Source organism: Pleuronectes platessa, chromosome 21 (assembly GCF_947347685.1).
Source record: "Pleuronectes platessa chromosome 21, fPlePla1.1, whole genome shotgun sequence".
Lineage (NCBI taxonomy): Eukaryota > Metazoa > Chordata > Actinopteri > Pleuronectiformes > Pleuronectidae > Pleuronectes > Pleuronectes platessa.
In genome coordinates, this window is record NC_070646.1 from 2,776,903 (window position 1) to 2,804,872 (window position 27,970).

General features: G+C 46.2%; 1 protein-coding gene across 1 annotated transcript; it reads right to left on the reverse strand.

Moving 5' to 3' along the window:
* Positions 1-239: 239 nt before the first annotated feature.
* kif19 (kinesin family member 19) lies at positions 240-26,292 on the reverse strand. Its single transcript, XM_053413991.1, has 20 exons — positions 26,178-26,292; positions 24,234-24,314; positions 9,534-9,644; positions 9,357-9,444; positions 8,835-8,971; positions 6,822-6,947; positions 6,514-6,708; positions 5,395-5,541; positions 5,174-5,296; positions 4,863-5,019; positions 4,595-4,766; positions 4,059-4,257; positions 3,698-3,968; positions 3,427-3,551; positions 2,933-3,087; positions 2,719-2,824; positions 2,150-2,273; positions 1,627-2,015; positions 1,339-1,536; positions 240-1,277 (listed from the first exon to the last, which is right to left on the reverse strand). Exons 1-20 carry the CDS (start codon positions 26,214-26,216, stop codon positions 1,164-1,166), a joined length of 3,057 nt encoding a protein of 1,018 aa, XP_053269966.1. The 5' UTR covers positions 26,217-26,292; the 3' UTR covers positions 240-1,163.
* Positions 26,293-27,970: the final 1,678 nt, after the last annotated feature.

Sequence of the window (27,970 nt, forward strand, 5' to 3'; positions counted from 1 at the left end):
TAACTATTTATAATTTAATCATTTTCAAAATTAATTTGAAAAAGCTGACATTTTACTGGGTTATCTGACTTGAACCTCACCAACAGGTTTTCATTGACATTTTATTCTTAATAATATATTCCTGCTTCCTCTGGGACCCGCTCTGACAAACGCACAACGTCCATAGACACAAAATGTAAACATTATTTCACATATTTCATTTTAATTTATTTGGGTAAAAATTAAAAAAAAAGGTACAAAATAAAGCATAGAAAGTCGTCAATATGAAAACAAACGTCCATGACAACAACATAAAAGAAAAGACAATAGTTAAATAAATCATTAAAAATACAGACAGCTAATCTGGAAAGCTTCTCGTGATAGCACACTTGATATCTACACAAAACAATCAGGACACTTATCAGTTGAGTGTGGGTCATAAAGGTCATAAAGGTCATAAAGGTCATAAAGGCGAAGACCTGGGTCATGTCAGAACACAAAGGTTGAGTTTGAATGCACGAGAAGCAAAATGAAGTGTTTTTTAAAACTCAAATATGAGTTTGTCGTCAAATTTAAACAGTTTCACTACAAGAAACATTGATACTGAAACATTTTGACAGGAGGCCTCTGCTCATTAAACAGTTTTTACATTTCCATCAGTGAAATATCCCCTTGGCCTTTTTTATCTTTTGTCTAATAGACCTCGTTATTCCCTCATCACTCATTTTCATCATTACTTTGAGGTTTATCCCCTTTAACTTCCCTCATTAGCCGGATTTCCTTCAGTTTCTGGCCTTCGTAACGAGCACAGCACGTTACCACACAGTGAACGATCATAATGCACAGACATTAGCACAGGGCTGCGTTCGTAAGGAGCCCGACAACATCCGGAAAAACGCCAATACAGCACGACAGCCAGCTACAGTGCAAACACTGGACAGAACGGAACAAGCACGTGAAGCGATCTGCGGCCCCGGTCGGTTTCAGAGCCAGTCGGCGCCGTCGTTCAGAGGAGACAGGCGTGGTCAGTCTCCATCGTGCAGCCTCTTGAGCTTCACTTGGGTGCTGAGTGTTCATTTAAATGGGTCTGGAGGTTGAGTGTGGACGCTCTGCAGAGGGAGCCCCTGCAGGAAACAGCTGGTTTGGGTGTCAGTGCTGGTGTTAAGGGGGCCGCGGGTGGAGGTTCAGTGTCTGCGGGTGCGCTGGCCCCCGGCGCCCGTGGTGGTGATGTAGAGGAGGGGCTGGGGCTGCCGCAGCTGGGACCCTCTCTTCAGGTTATTCATGTGGGCGGTGGACGACTCTGAGGAAACAAGGAACCACAAAGACAAAGCTCAATAAAAAGGACAATAAACAAAAAACTGTCTCCGCTGACAGGGATGTCAGTTTACCTGTCTGCTGGCCGTTGTGGGGTGCCCGGACTTTGGCGAGCGGGGGGACCCCTCGGTACTGGGGGCGCAGGCTGGGGGCCTGGGGCTGACCGTTGATGTGGAGGTGGGGGTCTGATGTGCTGTCCAGAGGACGAAACCTCTGAGCCGTGGTCGTCTTGGTTTGAGGAAGCTGCAGGTGCAAGGAAACAAATCATTGATCAATATATTCATCTACAGCGTTAGAAGAGTAATTCTGTACATGCGAATAAAATATACTCACAGCTTGACCTGTGACCTCGAAAGAGCGTGAGCGCCTCTTCTTGCGTCGAGCCTCGAAGTCCACGTCTCTGGGCGTCTGGTTCTTGGCGGCGACCTGGCGGTTACGCGGGCGCGTCCAGGTCACCTGCAGGCCGGGCCCCTCCCCGGTGCTGCTGGACAGGTTGTCGTCCGAGGTGGCGTGCCTGAGGTCGGGGCTGGGCTGCCTGCCGCGCCGCATCGGCAAACCCCTAGGTGGCGCCTCGCTCAGGGAGAGGCTGCTCTTCTGCTTCTTGGGGTCCAGGGGAGAGGGGGGAGGGGGGAGTCGCAGGGCGTCCACCTCCAGGGCTTTGGAGCGTCGGCGAGCAGCTTTCACCACGATGTTCTGGACGCCCTTCAGGATCTGCTGCCGCTCTGAGGGGACACAAGGAAATCAGGTTTAGTAACAGACTTCAGAAACAAACAGAATCACCATCACAACCATTAACTAAAGCTGAAACTATTACATTATCTAGTTGAATTGCTTCAGTCGCTTGTGGACATCTTACCGTTTCGTGACAGGGGGATGTCGGCGCCGGCCTCGCTGCTCTCGGGTGACGAGTCGAGGTGGCTGCTGAGGCTGTGGCTGAGGTGACTGAAACTCAGCGAGCTCTCAGGGGCCAGAGGCTGCAGCTGCACAGGAGACACAGGACATCACGTTAGGATCAGATATCAACTGAGAATAACTCAGTCTAGATTCTGAAGCTCAGGTTCCCAGCTGGGACCAGAAATACAGGGTTTCAAGAGTGAACCTTTCAACCCGACATTTCATATGGGCAATTACTATTGTACTGGGTGGTAATGGAAGATGAGGAAAGCTTTGCACTTTTCAGCTGGAAAAATGCAATATTATGTATTATTATCTCTGGTTACAGGCTCAGCTCAAAACTGATGTAAACACATGTTGGTTCTCTGGGTGGCAGCTACTTTCCAGGAATCCTGAACAGGCCTGGTTCATGAACCCGATTTAATTTGGTCTAAAATGGGGATTTATGAGTCACACTTCAATAATGGTTGCATCCCTTAGAGACTCAAATGGAAGAAACCTGGGCGAACAGCCCATTAGGGACGTGCTCACCTCTCTGTTGCCCTTTCGGTTGATGTGGATGGGAGGCGGCGTCATCACAGCCGAGTTCTTCATCTGCCTGGCATGAGGGCTGCTCTTAAAAACTCTGTTGTTGTCCCTGAACCGGAGGAGAAAGCAGAGAGAACAGTTGAGAACCTGAAGTGGACCTGTTCATTAGACCTTTTTCTGATTTCTTTCACAACATTGTATGAATTCTCTCTCTTACAGCTCAGGCTCACGCAGGATGGGGGGCAGAGTGTGCCTCCGGGTCTTGGCTTGGCCTCGTCTGTTATCGGGGAACATGTTGCGAACACTCTCCTGGTCTGAGTCCACGTCCTGCGTGTTGTGACCGGGCAGCGTGATCTTAGGTAGAGAGCCCTCCTGGAAACAAAGGCAGAGCATTTAGAAGATTTATTCACATCACAAGGTAGAAAGATTTACACTTATTATTATTTCATATCATGACCAGCATAGGCGAGCAAACAGTGCATTGCTTTTTACTCTCTCTGTGTGTGAATGTACAAAATAACTCAACAATGCACAAATGGATTTTAACCAAACTTGGTGGGAATGTTACTTGGGTGAGTATCTCAACATTACCAACTTTCAGGGCTGATCGCTAAAAGGTCAAAGGTGCTAATCATTAATATTGTTAATATGCTGCCATTACGTTACCTAACTTAAATCTGTTATACTGGGATTGCTTTGATGGTGTGTTACCTTGATGGTCTGTCTGGTGGTCACCTTGTCCAGGGCCATGGCTCTGTCCAGCTTCCTCTCCTCCAGCTCCCTCATGTAAGTGTCATACAGCTCCTGGAGGTGGGGGGGCACCAGCAGACTGTGGTCTGGAACACACAGGCACACGTATGATTCAGTAAATCACCAATTCATTGAATCTCAAACAAAAACTAGGCCAGAGCTGAAATTTAATTTATCAATCAATCAATCAAAGGACAGATATTTACTAAAGGTTCTTGGTGGTCAGACTCACCGTCGATGAACTGTCTCTGCTGCTGAATGATGTCCTCACACAGGTGTCTGTGCTGCTCGAAGCGCTGCACCACGAAGTTCTTCTGCCGGATGACGTTGTCCTTGAGCAGCGCGTGCGACTGCATCTCGGCGTTCTCGATCTCCAGCTCGTGGACCTTGCAGAGGAGGCCCAGCACCTCCCGCTGCTCCTCTGAGCTCACCCGCCGCGGCAGCAGCTCCTCCAGGCGACGGGCTCGGTCCCGGAGCTCCAGGAACCTGCGCTCCAGCAACGTCTGAGGGGGGGGGAATAACAAGGAGATAATTAGATTTCTGTATTTTCGATTTGGAAGAAGACGTCTCTGAAGGTTTCCGGCCAATTCTACCTTTTGCTTGTGAATCCTTTTCTGCTCGGCCATGAGTGTGACCAGATTTTCACGGGCAATCGCCACCTCCCGGGTCTCGGTGCTGTCGGGGGGGCACTCCGGGGAGTCAGAGTCCTTCTCGCTCTCATCCTTATTCACACTTTCCTTTCTCCTCTCTGCACGCCACTTCCTCCTGCGCCGGCTCCTCTCCTGCTCCCAGCTGGAAGAAGAAAAATAATGAATCTACATTAAAACAGGCAGAAATGATAACAAGTCACCTGCTTTATGATTTACAGCTCGGCCGTAATGATTTGAGTTTCTCTGCTGCTACATTTGAACGAACACAGGCCAGATAAATCAGTTTTTAACGATTGTCTGTGGTCAGTGAAACACACGGTCGGGTCTGTTTCATCGAGGGGAGTAACCAGCTGCTTAAAACTCCATCCACGCTCATTTAAATCTGACCCGGGGTCAAACTGGTGACCACAGCTTGAATAAAAGATTCATGTAAAACATCAACCTTTTCAATATTTAATGAGAACGATAAAAGCACTGACTCTGCGATGGTGAGCAGGTGCTTGGACGTGTCGATCTGGATGGACATGCTGCTGTTCTCCAGCTCCATCAGGCTCTTCCTGATCTCCATCTGCTGACGGAAGGCGTCCAGGAGCTGCTCCCTCAGCTGGTCCATCTCCGCCCGACTCTGGCTGGAGTGGGCCTGGACTTCAGCTGGAAACACAACGAGAGGAGAAACAGCCATAAACAGCTTCTTTTGACAGATACTCTTCATGTCCTGCAGGGGGGATGGGGGGGGGGGGTCTTTACCCTGGACATTGCGGATGTCGGCCCGGTCTGAGTTGACCTGGCGACTCGCCTGGTCTGCGATCTTCTTCTTGAGCCGGTGGATCTCGGAGCGCAGGTCAGAGATGATGTTGGTGTATTGAGCGATGTGGTACGACACATTTATCAGGTTCTTCTTAACCTGAGACACAAGGAGACGAATAGACAAAGAAAAACGCTTTAATATTTACACGGGTCTCAAATTTCACACCAAAAATTATTGTTAGAAATACTATGCTAAGTATATTTAAATGTATTTTTTTCCGATAAGACGAGAAGCTAAAACTTGATCTCACCCGTGTTCGAATATTTTTGGCACGGTCGGCGTACGTCAACGTGTTCCGAGACTCCTCGAACGCAGAGGAGGCGGGGCTAATGTGGGCGATCATGACCGTTCGGCTGTTCCCGCCCAACGAGTCCTGTCAATCAAAGACGTCAGAGGAAGAAAATCAGATTTGAACGGTAGAACACAGGATGTCGGATCTGGTCTCTCACGAATATTTCAAAACTGTTGTACCTTTAGTAAGCGCGTCAACTTGCTGTCTCGATAGTTGACGTACTTGGCGCCATTTTTGTCGCTCAGGGCGTTGATGCAGTTGCCCAAAGCCAAGAGGGAGCGGTTGATGTGGGCCCCCTCTTTCAACCGCTGACCCCTGTTCTGAGTCTGGAGAGAGAGAGAGAGAGAGAGAGAGAGAGAGAGAGAGGGAGAGAGAGATTATTTTAAAACTGCTCATTTAGTCATGAATGTGTGATGCCTGCCACTAGATGTCGCACAAGCACTAGGATCTTGGATCTTTGACTCACAAATATCAGTGAAAGTGACACAACCAGATGCACAACTAATAGATTTCAAGCAAACACAATAAAAAACCAGCTGGCATGCAAACTGTTGGAGCTTTAAACACCTCAAACTGTTACTAGAGTAGCTGTCGTGTTGCTGCTCTCGCCCAGCAGGTGGCGCCACCCCCCCCCCTCCATTGCCCCCCGTCAATGCTCGGCTGAACTAAATCAACATAAACTTTATGAGCCTGCCTGAGCTCCAGTCCTGATGAGGCAGAGAGAAAATGTCCCCCCTGTGCCCTCGAGTGACAAACAGCTCGGTGCTGTGCTCAGCTCCTAATGGAGCTCATAAAACGTGTCATCCATCAATAGTCTCCATGGTGAAGAAGTGGTACTCACTGGTTTGCATGGTAATCTGACGTCGGCGGTGTTCACGTGGACCAGTGACCATTTCAAAAGTGAGAATGAGCTGAGAGAGAGCCGCACCTTTCTGCCCTCCAGAGATTATCAACAAGGTTCTCAACAGACTGAGCAAATGATCAGCTTCAGTACTCCCTTTCTTCTGAAGGTTAGTTTTTATCATTTAACCCTGAACAAGAGTCTGAAGTCAAATTTTGTGTTTACTTCTCTTTGGTGAAATTTAATAAAATGTTGTTTACCACACTCAACTTGTTTTACAAAAGGCTCTGAACAGAAACTTGAGTTTGACAAAAGGGAAAACACCCACACACCAAACAACTCCCCACGACCAATTCATCTCAATGTCAGCTGAGAACTTCCTGACTGACACACACACACAGACACACACACAGACACACACACACACACAGAGACACACACACAGAGACACACACACCTGTGCTGCCCGCTCGGAGCCGGCGAGGTCGATCATGAAGAGGCGGGCGAAGCGAACCTCCTGCAGGACGTCCCGGCAGCGGCTCTGCTGCCTGACGTCCACCTGCAGCACGGCGTGGGAGCGGGAGGACGTCTGATTGGCTGCTGTGGGCTCCTGGGTTCTCTGCTTGTTCCCCTTCATCAGCAGCTCCATGATCTGACAACGACACAGGAGAGAGCTCGGTGCTGCGTCCGGGCGCCGTGGAGGGAATCTGAATGTTTGTGGATTAAAGTTAAATGTGGTGCGGGGGGGGGGTCAGCCTGTCTCACCTCTTGGGCGTTGATGGTCGACACCTCGGTGATGCCGGCGACCTGGATCTCTCCCTTCGAGTCTTCCCTCAGGTCCAAAAAGCCTGAAGACGGGTTCAGCAGGTCCCGGATCATCTCGTTGTAGATCTGAAAAGACACAAATAACAATCGTCATAAATAAATATCAGGACATACGTTTGCTCTGTTCCTTAAATTACAGACTTGAATCAACTGGAAAGATGTTAATGTGAATAGAAAAGGCTCCATTCAGAGCTCCAGGCCTCCAACACGCATCCAAACCATGTGCAACAACATCAAGACCTATATTTTCATCCGCCGGTCATTTAGAAACCACAGCTTTTTTGGGCGGCCGGCTTTCACCAGGCCTCCGTCAGTGCCTCTTCTTCTCTTGTTATTGAAGGTGCAGTGTAAAAGCTCCTGGAGCCACATGAAGGCTCGCGGCAGGAAGTGACGTCCTGGAAAGTGGCCGACGCACGACAGCAGAGGATCAAACCTCTGAAGAGACTTTAACTGGCTCTGAGAGTTGAGTTTCTTTGTTTTCTGTTATTCTTTCCTTTGCTGGTTGGGTTTGAACAAGACTCTCAGTCTATGGTCATGCTACCTGCTCTATGTGCATGAACATAGTTTTCACCCCTGCCTGTGGTTTATTTATTTTTCAGCAAATGCTACTGAATGGATTTACACGAACTTGGTAGAAGGATGAAAAGAAAAGAAAGAAAAACAACGAGATTTTGGTGCAATTCTAAAATAAGTGACAAATCCAGAGTTTCTTTGTATCTAGACATTTTTTTAAAGTTTAGAAAAGTCTGATATATATGAGTTTGTGCAATCTGGTGCAGCTTGATTGAATTTGAGGGGACGGTGAGTCTTGGTGTAGGAAGGAGATCTACCGAGAGAGACAATCTAGATTTTCTGTACCATGTTTTTGTATTTGCGTTTTCTCTATGTGAGTCTTTGCCCATGTTTCACAGATTGCACGACCAGGGACAAGAGGAGCGGTGCATGTGTGCACATCCCTCAGCCGGGCAGTAAAAATGGCGCTTTAACCTCTTTGTGGCGACAGTGGCAACGGATTGCTCCGTGGAAACGGCAAACACGCACGTCACAGGGCGGCCTGGTGTCGGGACTCATCCTGAACCGTTTAACAGGTCAGAGAACATCCAGACGCAATGACTGGCGTCTTAACGGCAGAATGTTTCACCCGCCCAGAGCGCCGCTAAGAGAGCTGAGCCTCAATAACACTGTCAGTCACTTCAAGTAATGATAGTGTTTGGCACTGGGAATACAAAATGTAATTTTGAATGTCTGATGCAATAACCCCCCCCCCCCCCCCTCCACCAAGTGCTCATATTGTGGCGTGTTCGGGTGAAAGCTCTTTTCATATTTGCTCTCTGGTGATTACACAAGGTTATAATCACCACTGCTCTGTCTTTATCCCTTTATTGCCTTTTCTCATTACCTTCCCTGACAGCACGAGCATTTCTGAATAAATGTGACTCATTTCCTCTTTTAATATTCACACCACGGTGCATCCTTTTCCCAAAGTGGAGTTCGACAGCGTGACGGACAAATTGTTCACTTACAACCTTAAAAAAAAGTCCCTGAACGAGGCAGTTAAACAAAACACTGACGGAAACGTTTCCTGTGCTTTATGCTCCACGAGGTGAAAAGTGCAAATAGATCATGTGAGAGGAGACTTTTCTATCGAATTAAATAAACTGTGAACTCATTGTACCCAGATACTAGTTTTCAACTCCAGTTCCAGTCAAGGGAAAGACACAAATAACCTCATTATACATGGATTCTAACTTAGTTACTGCTATCAGACTCAAATGATCCAGCTCCATCGCACCCGGAGCTATTAATGGCTTCAGTGTCATTAAACACACAGTGTGAGCTGCTCGGTAATGAAGCACCCCCACTGTCTCATCTGTGGTTCACCATCGGGATTAAGTCTGAAGATGTGTTATCATTCTGTGTGTTTGTGATGGAGGGACACACTGTGGGACTGACCTCCAGGTAGGACATGGAGACGCTGTACAGCATGTCGTCGCTTGTCTCCTCGATGGCACGGAACAGGTCGTTCAGCGTTCGAACGTAGATGCCCGGCTCCTTGTCCGTCCCCAGCATGGTGTACGTCTTCCCACAGCCTGGGAGAGAATATGGACCATAAAAACATGTCCTCACCCTTAAAATCAAATGATTTACATTCTAAAAACCCATCGGAAGAGCCGAGACAGATGGACGGGCAGGAGGAAGACGTCATAGAGACACATGGAAATGGAGAAACGGTGCTAAAATATTCTCTGAGGATCTAGGGCTGGAAACACTGGTGTTAAAGCATGACTCATTTTCTAATCAGACCTGCGCTGAGATCAAAAACCCACAACAGACGTGACTGAGACGTGTCCCAGTTTCCCAGTGAGCCGACGAGATGACTCAGAGAAGTATCACGACCTCCATTCAAGAGGAGTCACAGGTAATCGACCGAGGTAACACACCCACACACACACTAACACACACACACACACAAACCTGTGGGTCCGTATGCGAACACAGTGGCGTTGTAGCCCGATATGAGGCCCTCGATCAGCCCTTTGGTCGTCGCTCTGTACACCTCCTCCTGCACAGGGAAAAGAAAACACACTTTACATCCAGAGGAGTTTCACAGAGTTTTTCCATTGTTCCCAGTTGTTTTCCTTTTCGGCTGACCTGGGTGGCCGAGTAGTCGAACCCCACGTCAAACACGTAAGTCTTCTCCCGGGAGCGGTTGGCCCGCAGGATGTCGTCGTGGTCCTCCATGGGGTCCAGCAGAACCACCATCTGATGATGAGGGGGGGGGGGGGGAAGAGACGGGAGGATGAAGGATGAAGAAGTGTTGATATTTATATTTGAGCGTCCAGAAAATACATCGTGACTCTCAGCTCAACATCACTAAAGCAGGAAACGCCTCCTTTCTCAAGGAACTGGAGAAACCTTGAGGCTGCACCAAGGGGGGGGGGGGGGGGGGGGGGGGTTGTGTCTCACGTTGTTTGTGATTGTTGCTGTTTGACGAAGCTAAAGCCTGAAACACTGTCATCAGTAAATCACAGAATCTCTGACAGAGCACGACAGTAAGTGGCATAAATGTCAATGATCATAATAATAATAATAACAATGACAACAATAGAGTCGAGACAGCCCCTTGTATTTCCGATGTGACCAAGGGGAGTGTGTGCCATCCACTAGCCGAACAGGAGAGCCCTCGGAGGCCTCTCCCCCCTGAAGCCCCCGGCCCGGTTGATTACCACCTCAACCGCCGAGCCGCTCACTTTGAAGCCTCTCCATTGAAATTCAAAGAGGAGAGATTCCACTTTTAATAAAGTGACCACAGCGGGTGAAGGTGGGCGGCGCTGGGAGGCTCGGGCGAGGAGCAATCAGCGAAACGAGGGGCGAGGGAGAGGGAGGTGAGGAGCTTAAGAGGGCGAAAGAGGGGAAAAGGAGAGAGGGAGGAAAGCTACACGGATATTTAAAGCAACACTATGCCAGTGTCACTGAGCAGCAGCGCCCCCTGCAGGCACACGATGAAGTGGTTTTCATGTAGAATCAAAACAAAGCCGGAACTCGGACTGTGTCGTAAAACTCACTGAAACCAAATCACAACTGAAGGGTCGATATTACCCATGATCCTCTGCTTCCTGAACCCGAAGAGATGCTGCTGTAACAAATCCACCAAACTCTCTTTGGAATTCTTTATATTTTCAAAAGTTTACTGCTGAATATTGGAGAAAAACTCTGCTTGTTAATAACTTCTGAGTCTTGTTAACTGATCTCAGTTCAGCTTCACTCTTCACCTTGCTGGAGTCTCACACTTGAAGCTGTGACTCTTCTCACAGGAGATCGAACCTTCTCACCAGAGAAAAAATGTGAGAATGAGTGTAACATGTGCAGCAGCGGATTTCTTCCTCCCTCCTCTTCTTTCTCCTCCTCCTCTTAACTTCCTGCTTCTCCTCTAACTTCTCTTTCCAGCTGCGGTGACGTCCGGGTTCTGATCGCGTTTCACAGGAAGGATACTGTTAACAAGGGAGCACGTCTCTCAGTATCCAAAGTCAGGACCTGAGGTCAGTTGGTCCGATGACCGTCAGACTCCATTAGAAGAAACACAGACGGAGAGGTGTAAAGATAAGACCTTTTTTTTGGGGGGGGGGCTTCAGGATGTTTGGTCAAGCAACACTTATCTGAGTGTTGACTAGAGTCCCACCGATTTATCAGGAGGCCGATAGAACTTGGCCGATATGAGACTTTCACAGATATATGTAAATCAATATACATCATGAATAACCATTACATTGGAATATATAATGTAAAACCTACAGTGGACTGTGCAATCAACTGAATATAACACTTTATATGTAATCGTTTTTTATCAATATTGTCTTTAATTGTGATATGTTGTGTATTTAATATCTAAACTTAATGCCCCAACCAGGTGTCGCACTCGTAGTTTAGTTGTATTTTGTACAAAACAGTGACAATTAAAGCTTTTTATATAAAGTTAATAGTAAAAATTATTATGGTTAAACTGTAAAAATAAAAAGCTTCGATTACATTTCTTTGTCATAAAGACATCTTAGAAATCATTGCCGTTTAAAAAAAAATTAATCTTAGTGGATTCATATCGGAAAGGTTTTACTCCCTAATAACAATACTGTCCTCAACCTGTGCTCTAATCTGAACTGGTGATGTTTTCATCATTTGAATCATCAGTGAATCACTTTTACTTAAAAATCTTTAAAGTATCTGAGGATCACTTTTTGGTCTGGTCACATGACCACGGAGACAACGCTCGCACAGCGGAGGCGGAGCTTCACCTCCATAAAGAACATCTCTGTCCTCCGACACATTACAACATGACACTTGTTCTTTAAACCTGACCTCGTGTCGTGTGAGTGTAACAACACCAGTTGTGTGTGATCGAAAACAAAGCCTCTTCAGATGCAGCCACGTCGCAGTGCACCAGCTTCATGGCGTGTGTGTGTTCCTTGAGAGAGCTAATGGGCGTGCAACAATGCTCTCACATAATTGCAGGCAGAGTGGGTATCACATAGTGCGCGCCGTGCACCCATGCACAGTTTTGTGCCTGCGTGCGTGCTCTGGGGGAAATCCTTAAAGACCAGGGGTGTTGATGACACCTGTGGTCCCATCTGTCATCTGTGTTTCTTGAGTAACAGTACCTGCCGCGGCTCCGCCCACGGACCTGCACACACAGCAGCTGCCGCCCGGTGCACATTCTACACCGCTCATTTTCTTAAGTCTTCTGATAAGACTGTGGAGATGCTGGCTCTGGTGACAGTGCCAGCAGCAGCAGTATGAGACTCAAGATGTCTGGGCGTGTGCGTCGGGGGTGTGGGCGCCAGTGACAGACGGCAGGTTGGCACAAGGGCGTCTTCCACAGAGCTACTGTCCCTCTGTGGTCAATTAAGAGGCTTCTGGGAAACAAAGAGGACGAGGTGAAGTGCAGGTTAGTGACGTCCGGCGCTCAGAACAGGTTGAGGAGCGTTTGGAAACACGGCAGTCTCATGGATACCGTCCAATCTCCCACATACTGTACCCTCCCCTCTCCTCTCTCACTCAGTCTCACACAGTCGCATGGAAACAATGGACTCACACACACATGGACACACACATGAACACACACATGGACACACACGTAGCAACTCAGACGGCAGCATCTCGTGTCCACTGCAACAGGCAGGTCTGTGCAAGCAAATTGACCACAAGATCTCCCACACACCAAGCCTGTGGGGGGGGATGTTGGATGCAGTCGATTTTCTTTTACAGAAAATAACAAGCACCGTTTCCTCTCTTGAGTTGAGTGCAAGCACCAGCTTAAGGTCAAATGACAGAGACAACACTATAAAAGTAAAATGATTTAAGAAAAAGTAGAACTCCAGCTTTAGAAATTGAAGCCAACCGAAAGGAGATGGTCTGGTCTACAGAAGAAGCGCAATGAATTCTGGGATATTTGGGGCGGGGGAGGATTAGCCCATTTGAGTTCCTGGTTCTCACAAGGTGGAAGGACGCATTTGAAGGAGCCTCCGAGATGGGATGCAGCCTCTGAACTGGGACCGACAAAATGCCAAACTCGGCTGCTCGTTACCTTAATTCCAATTTGCTGAGGTTTTCAAAGACCAAATGATCGATCGAGAAAATAATCAGCAAATAAATGCATCATTAAAAAACAACCGTTAGGTGCAGACGTCATTCTGGGCATCTGTTCAGATTCTGTGTTATGTGACAGTGTGAGTCATCACACGCTGCCATAGATTTCTCCTGGGTGAAGCTGGATGATTTATTTCCACGTGTACAGAACAAGCGGCTCCGAGCAGCAGAAGCATCGATTCCTCCTCTGGTATCAGCTGTGAATTAATAAATCCACAGCTGCACAGCAACCGCTCGGCAAACACACCTGGCTCAGTTCAGAAAACACTCGGTCGGCTGATAAGACTAATAGAAACGTGTCCGGTGCTGCTGTTAATGAACAGAGTGGAGGACGGGCCGTGACTTTGACACTGAGAATCCACTACGGGACAAAGGCTGTGACTCTGATGTGAAGGTGAAAGGTTCAAGCATTCATCAGAGATCTGTTTGTGTTCTCTGAGGACGGATCTGCTCTCCTGGTCTCACCCTCTGTTGTCAAAGGCCTGAAGACACAAAATCATTCCAGTCTGCAAACATTTGACAGCGGAGGAGAAAGGAGAATAGATTCCACTGTGAACATCAAAGCTGCTGCTTGAATTCATCTCATCTTTCATCTCTTTTATAAGCTCTTTTTTATTCCATTTCATTGTAGAATATGAATTCACAAAAGCAGAAGACATGCACTGTTGATGATGAATCAAATTTAAAGGACTGCCGATACAAGAAGAACAGAAGATAGAAATGAAATCTAAAAAGAAATAAAATAAACAAAGAAAGATGCTACATTCCTACAGTCTTTTTTTTCCATGTTGATATTCAGGGTTATTTATTGACCGAATCTATAACATTTCTAAATAACATTTGAATCCTTGAACACTTGTTTTCTATAGTTGTTTTCATCCATGTGCTGAAATCTAGATATTTTTCTGGAAATTCCAGAGATTCTCCGGAGTATTCAAGAGCGAGTGGGCACAACAGACACAAAACAAAAAAATAAATAAAATATAATACATTATGAAGATGAAGATGTCAACTTGGGAAGATGAGAAGATTCGAGAGCTTTTTCGTGGCTTACGGCAACAAATTTAGAGAAAAACAAGTTGGTTAAATATCTATAGTCTAATATTTTAGGTCAGGTCAATAACAGAGGATGAGGTGGGTGATGTCGTGGTCAGATTCCCCCCCCCCCCCCGAGGGTCGAAACTGGCTCCTTTGAACCAATCACCTCTTTTCGTTGGCTGCTGACTGATCCAGGGCCAGAAGCCTGAGGGACCCGAGAACCACGTGAAGTGAAAAGACCAGCAACCTCCTGATCGACAGCCTTTGTAAACGTGCTGTCGCTTTTAGCAGCTTTAATCATGCTGTTTAACAATGGACGTCACTTTTCATTGCAGGGCTTGACTCAATTTAACTCGACCCCGGTGGGGGGGGGGGGCTGACAAAACAAGCAGCCAGAGTGTGAATTTACACACAAGAAAAAGGCTCCTGAAATATTAATTTCCTTACAAGAATCAGCCAAAGTCAAAACAGCAGCTTGCTTATGTGGTGACATGAGACCAATTAGCGGTATGGTTCTAAACGCCATAGAGAGCTGACGGGTACGAGCAGGGTACTGCCCAGTGCCCCCCCCCCCCCCACCTCTGTCCTGCTGATCCTCGCGCTGCCAAGTCCCACCGCAGATCCATAATTCAAAGCCTGGATGTGGTGCGGTTTCACAGGTCCTGCCGGCCCTGGTTGGTTGGTCATGACTCGCTCGGCTGTCGCGTGCCAAGTGGCAGACGCTGCCGAGACGGGCAACACAAGTCAGAGACATCAAACCCTTTTTAATGTCCAAATAATCGCTAAACAATCTCTAGTGAAATGACTACAGAGCGATCTTATAAACCACCTTCAGCTCGTTCTGGAATGACACAGATAATCTCAGTGATAACTGGAAGATTTCGAGTGTGTGTTGAGAAACATTCAACATCTCTTGTCTGCAGATAATTGCCGCAGCTCCAAATAAACACAAAAACAGTTTAAAAGCCGCAGTGAGGAGGGAGGAGAATCCAAGAGAAGAGAAACAGGAGGAGGGAATGTACGGTGCCACTGAGAGGGCAACACACAGATACACATAACTCCTGCAATTTGACAAAACGGGAGCAGCAAATAGACACTCGCAACACAACCAATTACTCACAACACAACCAATTACTCATGACTGAACGTTGTGAGTATTTTCTTTTATTTGCATGTTTTCTTGAATTGTAGTGTGTTGAGCTCTCAGGGCCACGAACAACACACACGTCCGTTTTAAACAAAAGCACACAGGCTGGGTTTGAACCACCGAGTCCGACCACCTGTCCACACTGATGTCACGTTTTATTGCATGCACTTGTGTCCTGTCTTTATTGCTCTGCTTTCAAAGGTTGTGAGATTACATCCTCTCTTCTCCAGCCCGGCGGGTCGACCATGCACGTACAAGGGGGAGACTAAAGGAAGCGCTCTGGCTTTAGTGTCATCCTCATTGTGACCTTCATTGAATCATATCAAACCCGACTCACACACAATCATGTAGATTGTTGTATTCACGCACAAAAAAACACAATTTCGGTGTCGAGCAGCCTTGCTGTGGATGTTTAGTGCTCTCTCTCTCTCTCTCTCTCTCTCTCTCTCTGTGTGTGTGTTTCACCAGATCCCCTTCTCTTATCTTCAGGCTGCACAATGACATCAGAATCAATCAACCGTGACATCTGTGCGCTGCATCAAGAAAAACCCTGCAGCCGACAAAGGATCAAGATCAACCCAAAGAAAGCAATCAGGTCCCGGCAGTGACCTTTGCAGGGGCCACCTTTCAAGCTGCTCTTTCAGAGACGCAACCAAAGCTTTGGAAAGTCCAGCGGGCACAATTGCAAGGCTGGTTATCTGATAGAAAACCTCGGAGCTGCCCTCGCCGCACAATGCTACTGTAGATCCCGTTTCAGGGGCTCGTGATGATCGGAGGCGTGTGCGCTGGCTGGCAGTGTACCTGATACTGGGAGCTTGATGGCAGAGTCTGCTCCTGCAGTCGAGGTCACGTAAGACTAACGAAGGCCGGGTCAGTGCAGTCAGACGAAGGCCCGACCCAGACACTTACATGTACACACACACTTTGGGATTGGATTCCTGCCACCTTACACAACAGGACGCCTTGAAAGATCAAGAGGTGGATGAGAGGAACTGCTTTTCTTTCTTTCTTTCTTTCTTTCTTTCCGCCACCTGTCCGTGTTTTTCCCTCGTCGATTCTGTGTCGAGGCCGCGCGGCGCAGATGTATTGTGTGATGTCACAGGCCCAGATGGTTACAAAGGATATGGAGGAACAATACAGCAATTTGTCATCCATGAGAGCGATTCACTGACCCCCCCCTGCATATCAACAAAGTGTGACGTGTGTGGAGGGTGCACTGTGACCTGGGGTCACAAAACTCGTAAAATACCTTCGTTTTTCTCTTTCTTTGTATCGAAAGCTCTTAGATTTTTTAGACCAGATACTGCAAACTGACTGAAGAGGATGGAAACACAACCTCTTTACCAGTAAAGCTGCTTATCCACTCAACACAACATCAAACAACAGACACCCGAGGGTCCAATTACATTCAGATTAAAGTAGAGCCAAACAAGGTGACAGAACCCGACCTGAACCCAACCTCTGTCCGAGCTCGGCCTGACCGGTCGGGTCCCGTGGAGCCAGGCAGCCGCACTCTAATGCATGGAGGCTTATAGAAGGGACGGGGGTCTGTCTTTCTCAGGGGCCCTCTTCCTGCTTGGGGCCCCAGGAGATTACCTGCCTTGCTGGCATCGTAAATAAGAATTCCTACATTTGATATCATTAAAATGAATACACAACTCTCCTCAGGCTGATCAAAAATACATTTTGTGGATTGCACCCAGTGGAAAGGTCTTTTCAGCATGAAGCTGTGCAAGGATCCACTCCACACCGTGTCAGGGCGGCTCTACACCCGTGTTCACATGTAATGACATCAGTAATAGCAGACCGGTGCTCGACAGCTTCGCTATTTCAGTCCATTTTTGCAATCCGTCGACATGACAGAGCGAGAGAGGTCATCCGTGTGAAACACAACAGCAGCCATTAGTCTTCTGAAGGAGCTTCTTTCCAAGTCGCCAGCAGCCGCTCCACACCTTGAACCTTTGGAAATAAAGTGCACTGTCCTCTTTTCCTGAAGATTAAAGACAGATCTGTGGTCCTCGAGAAAAAAGTGGAAAAAACACCCAGAGAACGGCTGGAGAGAGTCCCTGCAGCCTGAAATGAATTGTTGTGTGGATGAAGAACTGTCCTGCTGAAAGGGTTGTGAGAGGGTTCACACTGGAACAATTGCAGAACTCGAGTATTTATAAAACACATGGAATCCACACCCCCAATGCATACAGTGCTTTAACGTCTATTTAAGTCTCAAGGAAACCTTCATTTACTAAATGAACATCATCCCGTATTGAAGACGACTTGAAACTAGAATTTGAGGCCTTTCGATTTCTTAGGAAAATGTTTACTCCCGTTATAATTTAGTAGGAAGGTGAGTAATTTTCTTATAGCCTTTAAAGAACCTATAACTAGTGGAGTCGCCCTCTGCTGGTAAGCCGAGAGAACACAGGTTTCAGGGCCTCCCGTATTGGCTTCACTTTCCGGAGTCATGTTCGCAGAACTCAGGATTCTGGTTTTCTTCAAATAATACATTCTCAGTTTTAACACATCCAGTTGCGGCTCTCAAAAACAAAATCCACGACAAATGAAGTCCTGACCCAGCTCAGTTTTACCCAGGCTCCTCAGCTCCTCTCTGGTGGATGAGGCAGTTTCCCGCTCAGGTAACATCATCTTTCCCAGAAACAGCGTCAGGCCTGAGCCTCACCACACAAACAACACTGTGTTATGACAGAGGAGCATTTCACTGAAACCCCCCCTCAGAGACGTACTCCCTCTAGATCCTTAAATCCCGAGACATGCAGTACATGATTTCTCTGTAAACACCCGATGGCCGGCTGCAGATCTGTCTGTCCTCTGTGACACCTCTTCTCTTCATCCTCCTCTTCCTCTCTTTCTGTCCACCTGTTGCTGTTTCCACGCCTCTGACCCTTTCAACAACTCCTTTATTCTTTCTTTTCCCTTCAGATGAATTCGGTAGTGTCTTCATGAGATTTGAAGGGGACACATAATTGTGTGAACTTTGCCGTGACAATCAGTTTGTGTTACAATCGACGAATCCCTGCTTGTCTCTCTCTGGCTCAATAAAGTCGGCGTATCGATGCCCCTGCGGCTGACCTGCACTTCCTGCTTGTGTAAGAGGTATTAGGTGGCGGTGGAGGAAGCAGGGGAACATCGTGCTGCTGATTCTGTTACACAAAACTGAGCAGCACCAAAATGAATCCACTGAAATGGAAAACGAGGTTGTGCTTTCATAATCGAGAACACAACGAGCCAATGAGGTTGCAGCAAAAGCCCGTTGGGTAGTTCGGTGCTTGTCATCGTCCCCTCGTGGCGCAGAGAAGGACTCAGAAGACGCCCGAGGACGCAGCAGTTCACACCTGCCACACACTCGTTCTTCATTATATAACAACCGCATTGTATAATAATCATAATTATCATAAACAACAATAATGAGCTCATTTTGATTCCTCGGGAGTGAACGTCCAGCGCCTCCTTCAGCAGCTGCTCGTGGTGAAGCGCCACGCCCTGCTCCTCTCATCGTAATCAGGAGGAGGTGGAGGAGCAGGGGAGGGCGCCGAGAGGGATCAAACACACACTACACACACTACACACAGACACGCACCCATGAGAGGCAGTGCGAGGGATCAGTGGAGTCAGAGAGCAGCCGAGAAGGAGAAGTGGAGTACGAGAGAAGCGAAGGAAAGCGAAGATTATCCACTCTCCGAGGTCAGAGGGTTTGTTGGAGCTGACATATTAACCCAGACGGGAGAAGAAGTCGTATTAACTTCTGTGCCCGACCCGAAATAAACTCTCCCGTGCATTCCAAGTCATTCCTCCTCCTCTCCACCACTGATGCTACTTTAGGTCCACGTCTCCCTCCCGGCTCTGCCTCTGTGTGAAGAGGTTAAAACATCGCAGCTAAAAAAGGACACGACTATTTGTAGTTCCTCTCCTGTCCAAACACGAAGCTATTCAAACACGCCGTGTCGTAAAAAACAAGACAAAATGTGGCCTTCTTCACGTTTTCCACAGATTGTTAACGAGGCTATTACAGAGATGGAGTGTTCTGAAAAGAGAGGGAGGGGCGAGGGACCATGAAGGCAGCATGGGACCTGGATATTTTTATATCGAGATGCTCAAATTTGAGGGTTTCTGATGCATGTTACTACTGCATGTTTGCAGAAGAAGAAACACCATCAGAACACCAGATATCGATGTGATACCATTGCTTAATTAATAACCTGTGTGGCCAACTGAGACTGGAATGACTCTTTTCAGGCTACACGACTTTAACCCAGATTTTCTACTCACTAAAAACCTTTGGAACTCGCTGCCAAAAGCCCCAGATCAGAACCAAATACACATGAACTCTTAAGAGACATATTTCGAGGGATTCCCAGACACTAGATTTATCGCAAACTATGACTACAGAATTCCAGCAAGCTAATAGGCCAACCACAGCCAATCACAGCGGCCCAGACATAGTAGTCAGAGGTTTCTCTTGGCACAGCAAGCGTGAAGTATCTCCAAACACCTACACCTGTGTTTCAAGCCGTGCTACCCGATGTCAGCTCTCCTTCTCGTGGCATATACGTTTCTACCGACCCACTTCTCATGCACGACACATAAACATAGACATAGACATAGACAATCCTAGTGTTGAAACCTACTCCTGCTGTCTGGCTCAGTATCAAACTGATATCAGTGCTGCATCAGTCCTCCAGTTTGGATGAGCACTTGAGCTTTTGCACAAAATCTCCACTGCCTTGTTCATACTCTCCAACTTCCTGACGTCTCCTCTCACTTGTCTGTTCGATAACATCACCGTTTAGATGCTGTTCAGAGGGAAAAGACTCTCTCATTCACAGAGGTTTGTTGTGCAGGGGCTGGGGGGGGGGGGGGGGGGGGATGTCCTTTCAGCCACAGACCCACGTGGAGGTCGGAGGAAACTCTACACTGCGCTTCAGGTGAGGAGCTTTGTTTCCGCCGCAGAGCCAGACAAATGTGCCGATTCACGGACACAGTGTAATCAAATCGACTTGTGCTTGGAACGGGCTGAATGCTGCTGCCTGTGCTTTAAGGACTTGATCTTTACAAGGGAACCAGGAGGAGAAGTCGTTCACCTGCTGGCTGACCTTCTCTCTATGGAACCACCTGCACCTCAGGTTGTTCTTTCCATCAGGTAAACATGTGACTGAAGGCCGGGCCTGGAAAAAACCTCTCATCTGTGAAGAAGAGGCTTTTACAGCCTGTGTTCTCTGAAAAGATCAATACTTAGTACGCTATGTATTTACTGCTTCTGCACTCACACTCCAATCCAGAATGCTTTGACGAGTGAGACGAGTGAAATGTCCCCGAACGCATCTATTCACCACGACTGGGAACAGATAAATACCATGTGGCTGTGGGTTTCCTCGCCTCCTGGCTTTTTTCTTTAAATCCTCCTGCGAGGAGAAGAGGAGCGCCGAGGATCAGGGATAAAAAAACAAAAAAAACACAAACAGACAATGACCCTGATCTTGTGGAGGTGTATCCATGGAGACTAGGCCTCACTGTAAAGCATTCCCCACTGTGTGCTGCAGACAGACCAGTGCTACCAGTGCTGCCGACAGACCAGTGCTGCAGACAGACCAGTGCTGCAGACAGACCAGTGCTGCCGACAGACCAGTGCCGTCGAAAACCAGCTTAACAAGTTGGAGGGGCCGAGGCTGAGCGCTGTAAACACTCACTTCCACAAACAAGTGTATGAGCACAGGGACAAATAGGACCCCGCTGTATAAGACAGCTGCAGGACATCCTGTCTCATGTATGTTCTAAACTCCTTCCACACGTATGTTTGAGCCTTTAGAGCCAAAACTAAATAAAGTGAAATGAGTAGAGAGAGGAAATCGTACCGTCCACGAGGCAGAGCCACCATCTTTATCCCCCCGGGGGCTAAACAGAGCTTTCCCCATCAGCCTCTTACTCCAGCCTTGATCACAGGACAACAACTTGTTTGTCAGCAACAACACGTCAACGACATGTGTTCTTGATTCAAACAGAGGGACAAGATGAGCTCTGCCATATTTTTCATTTTGCATGATTTTTGTTTGAGCTGGTTCCAGTCTGTTCCTAATGGTTTGTGCATCGTTACACAAACACAGATTCAATTAGTCTCTAATAGATCATTTAAATGTCTTGTCCAAGGACACGCTGGCCCAGAAAATAATAAGGTAGTAATTATTCTTTTTTTTCTTTATTGATTTTCATGTTGGCTGCTTTTTTCAAACAAGCACTGATGTCTGGATGTTTTCCTGAGAAGATTTCCAGAACGACCACAAATACAAATGCTCCTGAAATGTACTGAAGGAAAGCCAGATTATCGTAAACACAGTTTTGTTATGAATAACGTTAGAAATTAGCTTTAATATCATGGATGTTAAACCTGAGCCATTAAATATCCCATTCATACAGTGTCCACGTCAGTTCACCTCTGACCTGTTTACTACTCACTGGGATAAGGAAAGCTCATTGGGTACAAACAGGCAACAGGTGGTCGATGAGAGGCAGCACCCAGGACCCTGGGTGGGGGGGGGGGGGAAGCAGGTGGCAAAAGGCTTAACCTGAGCTCAAAACCCGCCCAATGAGCTCATCTCCACTGGCTTATCCATTCAGCTCCCAGTCGTCTGCTTTCTGCCTGGACAGATCTGAGTGCTGCCACCGAGTCGACCAAGCACTCTGCTAATCTGTCTGAGCACGTTACCTGGCGTCCATCTGCTCGCAAACAAACCAATCGGGACATAATGTGTGTGTGTGTGTGTGTGTTTGCAAAGGGGCGGGTGTGCGTTTAAATGGTTTTTAGATGAATTTATAAATATATATTTGGGGTATTAGGTATAACAGCCTCATCAATGCCGTGCAGGGTAATCCCCTCCCCTCTGTTGTTATTGTTGTTGACCTTTACCCTCCATCCACGCCAGGGCAGTTCAGGTAAACCCAACAGGTAAACAACAGATTCCAGGAAGCCCAGCATCTCAATAACAAGTGTGTGTGTGAGTGTGTGTGTGTGTGTGTGTAAACGCCACTAATCCCTCGCTGCCAACGTATCTGAGTGAACTTAACGTGACCCGGCAGCAGCCGTGCAATCATATCTGACCATTTCCAACTCCCTCCACACACACACACACACACACACACACACACACACACACACACACACACACACAATGTACCACACCATGTGATATTCAAAGGGTGGAACCAACAAAGACAATAACACCGTCCTGTGTGGTTGTGCTGGTGTCAGCACTTGGATCTGCCTCCCTCGCCAGCCGCCGTGCCCTAATCCCCCCGGGTAAGAGCCCATTTTAATGATGTCATGGCAGACAGAAGTGCTGATGTTGTCCTCAGGACTCGGTGTAATTGAATTACTTCTGAGACGACAGACAAACAAGTCGAACGCGGATTATCGGTTTCTAGTAAAAGCCTCTGGCAGCACGCGCTTAAAATGATGTTTCTGATATTGTGACATATTTTCTCTTATATATTTTTCTTTTATCCTTTTCTTTTGTCGTTACTTTAAATCTTTCTTGCTGCTGTTCTACAGTTTAGATTTTTTCTATTACCTGTATATCATAATTATCTGTCTTTGATTTTAAATGCCATCGGCTTCTTGTCTCAGATGTTTCTTTGTCTTCTTTTTATTTGTTCTCTTTGTAACGGCTGTTGTGAAAGATGCTGTATGATTAAACTTATTATGAATATGCCAGAATTATTCTGTGAAGAACTATTCTGCTCTGATGTGATTGACTTGTGTTCTTGCTGAAGGGTTAGACAGGGGAAACAATTCGTCTTCTTCCAGTTGTGAGTCAGTGCTTGTTCATTATTATTCTATTCAAATATGATTCATTATGTGTTGTTTTTGTTGTCTCCTGTCATATAGTTTCAAATTTGTTCTGTTTTTTAATGTGTGTTTCTGAGGTGGGCCCCAGGAGGACCAGCCGTCCTAATAAATAGATGAAAATAAATAAATAAATAACCTGGTTTCAGCAGCTTCCCAGTCATGATGCTCATTATCATTTCCACCACCTTCATCATCTTAACAGGCTCACTGGTGGCGCCGCTAAATGGTCCCAGTCGAGGGACCAGTCCAAACGAGAGGGCTGCTGGTAAATATGGTCCTCGTGGAGAGAGGGTGGAAACCGTACGTCCTCATACGGGAGGTCATGTGGTAACGACCCCACTACACACAACTACTCACATCTCTGCAATCCAGGTCAAGTGTTCAGGTTCAAGTCATTCAAAGAAGAAGAAGTTTCAGGCGGTGAAGTGCAATCTACACATTGTTTATTCAGAAATGTTCCCGTCACGGTTTATTCTAATGTGAAATGCAATTATCATAATGGATCCTTTCAAAGCAATTTACGAATCAGAAAGCAAAGAGAAAAGAGAAAAGATGCTTTCTACCAAATATATAACACAGACACACACAAAGACACACACTCTCACACACACACACTCAGACACACACATACACACACACCATAACCATTTCCATCTTACCCCAAACCGTATAAAGTATTTTTTCACTATCTACGAATGACCTTGAAAGTCCAGTATTCATTGGGCTCCAGTTCACATCAGATGTAATTCCTGCTGTCTGCAGTGAGTCAGTTCAGACACTGAGAGACTGAATAACCATCTGCACTGATGTTTTCTATCAGCCCTGCAGTCCCATTGAACCCGGGGATCTGAAGAAGCTTTCAGACCACGTCCGCTGATGAAAGAATTTGTGTCTTTCTCTGAGAAAGGTCAGTGTCTCTGCTGCAGGAGTGAGTCACTCAGCGTTCATCTCCAAACCAAATGTGACATTTGAGCTTTACTAACAAGTTGTTCTTTGAAAGAGTAAAAGCTCCTGGCTGCACTGAGGTCAGATACTTTACCTGATCGGCCTCGTGACTCTGAGGGGCAGAGACAACAGGCCTCTCCCAAACAGACACACACACTGACCCCTGTGCACAGAGGTGATCAGGACAGAGACACACACACAGACACACACACACACACCGTCTCACCTGGTCGTCCACTCTGTGGGCCACGATCGTAGCCGCCTCCTCCTGCTCCGCATCGTTGAGGGGTCGGATCCTCAGGGCAACCTGCGCCACACACACAGAGAACTCAGTCGTCTTTGAGTTTCACAGATATTCAGTTCAGGGAAATGATGCAACGATGGCGACAAATGAAACTGACGGCCCTGAATGACTTCTTCTCTACCTCATGTGTCTGTGGGATGTGGGAGTTTAAATTGAATAGATATGAAATGTGCTGAAATCCCGGTGAGCTCTTCAGGGGTCATTTATTCTAAGATTTGGCAAATCTCCTCCGGGGCCACGGCAGTAATATTCCTCTGGTTTCACACCTGATTTTAAAGATGTGTGGCTCCAGCAGAGGAAAGTGGTTGATTTGTGAGCTGAACACCTTCAACAAGTGTTGGAAAATGATCCTGAAGAGCTCATCAGGACTCACTTGAGATGTGAGGCTACAAAATGTCCTGTGCTAAAAAAGGAAGGATGTTGAATTCGAAGATTTTAAAATGTAAAAAGACAGACAGGGACACTGTACATTAAATATGCTACTTGGAGGTGTAGGATTCAGGAATAACAAAGCGTTAACTATAGAAGACACTTAGAGTCTGGATGTGTTGACCTCTGCATCATTGATTTTAGCATTTTTTAAAAGGAATCTCTCAATAGCAAACATTTGTGTAGATGCCTGATAAACCTGATAAATGCTAATATCTGAGAAAAGTAAAAAGCTAATCATTATCACTCAATTAGAGCCTCTCTTCAATATTTCTTACATAAGCTTTTAATGGGAGTAAAATGGGATAAATAACAATCACAGCAGGATATTTAAACTCAACTCTATTGTCGATTTCACTGCAGTTATATATTAAATATGTTGAATGTCTGATTCTCTCTGGGTCGTTTGTAATAATAATAAGAATTCAGCTCATTTCCAGCGCAGCAGCAGCGTTGGAATAACAAAGTCTTGTGTGAGTCAGCGTGAGCAGAAAGCTTATTTCATGCTGAACGAGAGAGAGAGGGAGTGAGGGAGAGAGAGGGGGGGGGGGGGGGGGGGGGGGGGGCAGGCGACTGAAACAGCAACTTCAATAATTCAGATGCGCACAGTGCAGCGAGTGACGGGCTGAGCTGCAAGAAACTATCATTTCTACTGTCAGTTCATCTGTAAACTATAAATTATCTGGATTAATAAACGCCTGGTTATTCCTTTGTCTATAAATGTTTGGTGGATAAAACATCGGTGATAAATGATCACGTCCTAAAGCATCGGGTGACGTCTGTAAATGTGCAAAACGTGAAAAATACTCAGGTGAATACAATTAATACGGATTTTCAATAACTGTGAACAACACAAAACTGCACAAAACTGTGACTCAATACGATACGATATATGATAACTGTCCCAAATTTTAAAACTGCATTTAATAGAATCTAGTACAAATCTACCTTCTGTAAAACAGAGATGTTGTTAGACTGGTCTTAATAAGTTTAAATGCTTAAATACTGTTTTTATACTCATGTATAAAAACAGATTGGACAGAAATAGAAACACTTGTTTATAAATGAAGTCTGGGTGATAATTAATTTGTTTGCCTTATTATTATAATCGATCAATGTCTTCTTTATATTAAGTTTAAAGACTCTAATTAATGTGCAGATAACGAGAAAGAAAACATAACATTAATCTGAGGTGGATAATTTATGCTGTTGACAATTACTGATATTGTTTTGTCGCCCTTGGACATAAACATGTAAATTCATAATAATTCAAAATTCAGAACTGAAAATCCAAGCTAGAATAGCAGTGAACTGTCCCTAATAAACTGAGTTGTGTCTATTATCGATCACTGATAACAGCTCGTTTGATGAAACTCTTATAACCACAAATAATAAAAAGTTAAAGCTCAGGATCTGGTTTAAAGTAACGGGACTCACAGTGAGTTGCTGCTCCTTGGTCTCCCCCGTGTCCTTCATGGTCCTTCAGTGCAGGACAGTGCGGGCGTCAGACGGGACCCTGAAGCATCTTGCTCCTCTTCCTCCTCTTCCTCCTGCAGCACCCGGCGGGCTCCCTGTGGCTGCACTGGCCGCCTCTCAGCGTCTGTGTGCGGGGGAACAACCAGGAGCTGCCGCCCGGAGCGAAGCAGCTTCACGATGTCCGCTCCACCGTGCGCGCACACGCACTAACACGCACCGAGACGCACCGACGCTTCAGAGCAACAGACAGAGTAACAGACAGAGTAACAGACAGAGTAACAGACAGACAGGTAACACAGGTCACAGCAGCAGCAGCCCACCTGCTACACTCACTGCCCCGTCTGTCTGTCGCTGCTCTGCGCGCACGTGCATGTTTGTGCGTGCGCGCGTGTGTGTGTTGTCCCTGGAGACGCGGCAGCTACACACCAGCTACTGTAAACAACACAACACCACTTCCGCTTATAGCGTGTGTTTGTTTTTACTTTTTGTAGTTGCTCCTAGAAATGTTTACATAGAGTGTCATGCAACAAATATATATATATATATATATATCATTGTATGTATCTATATATCTGTCTATCAATCAATCTATCTCACCATCTATATATGTATCCAGCCATCCATCTAATATATCATTACTAAATATATTATATTCACCTTATCCATTATTTTTATATCTATTATTGAATATTTTACCTCCTGATTTGTTCGTCACTAAACTAAACTGAAGTCCCTGCAGTTTTAATGCAGCTTCTACTGCAGCACTATACTGACCTCTGCTGGACAGAGTCAGAAACGAACTCACTGGAGAACAAACTAGATGGTTTTGTCCCAACTACAAACGATTTTAAATGAACCCACATCATTGACGTCTATGAGTAAAACATGACGTTGTGTTAACACCCAACAACAAAATGAACACACACCAGGAAGTACTCAAAACAACAGGTTTATTGAGCTCACAGTTGGGCCCCTGAGTCTGGGGACTGTGTTACCTGTCTGTCAGAGACACTAACACCATTAGAGCAATTAGGATGAGATTCAGTTCTTGTAGAGGGCTTAGGTTGAAAAATTTCAAATGGTAAGATTTATATAATCCTCTACTGTAATTTAAACGAGTAAATATCTGTTAGAATACATGATTATTATGCACAAACCATGAAAAAAGGGATGTGAGGCAAAATAAAGTTAAAGAAACTAGCTATCATAGCATGTGATCAGAATCTGTTTACTTGACTGAAAGATTTGGTATTTCAAAACCATCTGCTGAGAGAAGGCTTTTTTGGATCTTAGGGGAGGGAGAAGAGAGCACATTGCATTATTTTTGCACTGAGATCACTTTTGTTTTCTTCTCAACCATTCTGAAGTACTCAGAACACGTTGGGCCGGACTCAGAGCTGGATCTCATGGAGTCCAGAGGGATCTACTGCACATGCTCAGAGGAAACGTCTGCCTGTTGTTTCAGAAAAACACATTCCTGTGGTTTGCTGGATGGTGATACGCTTTGCTCAAATCCTTCACTAGAAGTCAAGACAGGATCAGTTCCTCTGAAAATACTCAAAAACTTATTACCAGGCTGAATTTATCAATATGCTATGAGGTCGATGCCGAAAATAGGATGTAAAGACAATGTCCAATAACGTTATATCTGCCAAAATATATGAAAGAAATTGGCAATGATTCCTATGATTGTAATTATCAAACCCTTGTGAGAACGAAATGTGATTAAGGGTTGATATTTTAATATCAAGCAA

Excerpts from the sequence above, each read along its gene's own strand:
- kif19 (XM_053413991.1), bottom strand. The coding sequence starts at position 26,216 with ATGAAGGACACGGGGGAGACCAAGGAGCAGCAACTCACT. Across the intron at positions 4,767-4,862 it reads CGACATCCGCAATGTCCAGG|CTGAAGTCCAGGCCCACTCC; the intron begins GTAAAGACCCCC and ends TTGTGTTTCCAG. Across the intron at positions 3,088-3,426 it reads CCACCAGACAGACCATCAAG|GAGGGCTCTCTACCTAAGAT; the intron begins GTAACACACCAT and ends CTTTGTTTCCAG.